The following is a 1,547-nucleotide window of genomic DNA, read 5'->3' on the forward strand; positions in this document are numbered from 1 at the left end:
ATGTGGAAATTGTTGAACCACCTCAAGATCACAGGCAAGTAAACTTTTTTTTTTTTTTTCTGGGTATAGTGTACTTTATTGATGGTACATGACAAGGTCGAGTTCTCTAAGCCCCTCCCCTTCCTTCAGGGGTCTGGATGGAATATTCTCAGTGTGTTGGGGGATTGAATTAGGGGCAAAGACTCCCCAAGCAGCTGAGGGCCTCTCTCTCTTCCTCTAGCGCTGTTGCTGGGGCTGGTGGTCCAGGGGGGCTCTTACTCCTTGGAGGCCATGTGGACCATGAGGTCCACCACTCTGTGGCTGTAGCCAAATTCATTGTCATACCAGGAAATGAGCTTGACAAAGTGGTCGTTGAGGGCAATGCCAGCCCCAGCATCAAAGGTGGAAGAGTGGGGGTCACTGTTGAAGTCACAGGAGACAACCTGGTCCTCAGTGTAGCCCAGGATGCCCTTTAGGGGCCCATCGGCTGCCTGCTTCATCACCTTCTTGATGTCATCGTACTTGGCAGCTTTCTCCAGACGGCAGGTGAGATCCACGACGGACACATTGGGGGTGGGGACACGGAAGGCCATGCCAGTCAGTTTCCCATTCAGCTCGGGGATAACCTTGCCCACAGCCTTGGCAGCGCCAGTAGATGCGGGGATGATGTTCTGAGCAGCCCCACGGCCATCACGCCAGAGTTTCCCAGAGGGGCCGTCCACAGTCTTCTGGGTGGCAGTGATGGCATGGACTGTGGTCATGAGTCCTTCCACGATGCCAAAATTGTCATGGATGACCTTGGCCAGGGGGGCTAAGCAGTTGGTGGTGCAGGAGGCATTGCTGACAATCTTGAGGGAGTTATCATACTTCTCGTGGTTCACGCCCATCACAAACATGGGGGCATCAGCAGAAGGGGCAGAGATGATCACCCTTTTGGCACCGCCCTTCAAGTGAGCCCCAGCCTTCTCTACGGTGGTGAAGACACCAGTGGACTCTACGACATACTCAGCACCGGCCTCAGCCCACTTGATGTTGGCGGGATCTCGCTCCTGGAAGATGGAGATGGCCTTCCCATTGATGTTAAGCTTCCCATTCTCAGCCTTGACAGCGCCATTGAACTTGCCGTGGGTGGAATCATACTGGAACATGTAGACCATGTAGTTCAGATCAATGAAGGGGTCATTGATGGCAACAATGTCCACTTTGCCAGATTCGAAAGCAGCCCTGGTGACCAGACGCCCAATGCGGCCAAATCCGTTCACTCCGACCTTCACCATCGTGTCTCGGGATGCGGCTGGGACTGCACGGGAGCGAGAGAGGGGGCTGTCTGTCGCACGAGGAGGAGCAGAGAGCCGGCAAGTAAACTTTTTGCTGAAGATAATGAAAGCATAATTATAGCAGTACACAGACGAAGAGCTGCACAAAACTCAAGCCCGATTCAGAAGAGAACAGGGAACAAGGGACATAATTGCTGAAATCAGGTGAATCTTGGCTGAAGACAAAGAGGACCAGAAAAGTGTTAGCTTGCATTTTCTTGGTTATGTAAACATATCTAACAGGCTGGATCA

At 52.6% G+C, this 1,547-nt stretch overlaps 1 protein-coding gene across 2 annotated transcripts; it reads right to left on the reverse strand.

Annotated features, from left to right (window-relative positions):
• Nucleotides 1–254: 254 nt before the first annotated feature.
• On the reverse strand, nucleotides 255–1,326 carry LOC101640691 (glyceraldehyde-3-phosphate dehydrogenase). Of its 2 annotated transcripts, XM_045297778.1 has the most exons (2): nucleotides 1,134–1,326; nucleotides 255–1,079 (listed from the first exon to the last, which is right to left on the reverse strand). In XM_045297778.1, the coding sequence occupies exons 1-2, from the start codon at nucleotides 1,254–1,256 to the stop codon at nucleotides 255–257; spliced, it is 948 nt and encodes a 315-aa protein (XP_045153713.1). In that variant the 5' UTR covers nucleotides 1,257–1,326. The 2 variants fall into 2 exon arrangements, with proteins under 2 accessions (XP_045153713.1, XP_012861706.1); XM_013006252.2 differs by having other exon boundaries at nucleotides 255–1,326.
• Between the last annotated feature and the right edge of the window lie 221 nt (nucleotides 1,327–1,547).

Source organism: Echinops telfairi, unplaced genomic scaffold, assembly GCF_000313985.2.
Source record: "Echinops telfairi isolate 266 unplaced genomic scaffold, ASM31398v2 ScPeMD7_7421;HRSCAF=8459, whole genome shotgun sequence".
NCBI lineage: Eukaryota > Metazoa > Chordata > Mammalia > Afrosoricida > Tenrecidae > Echinops > Echinops telfairi.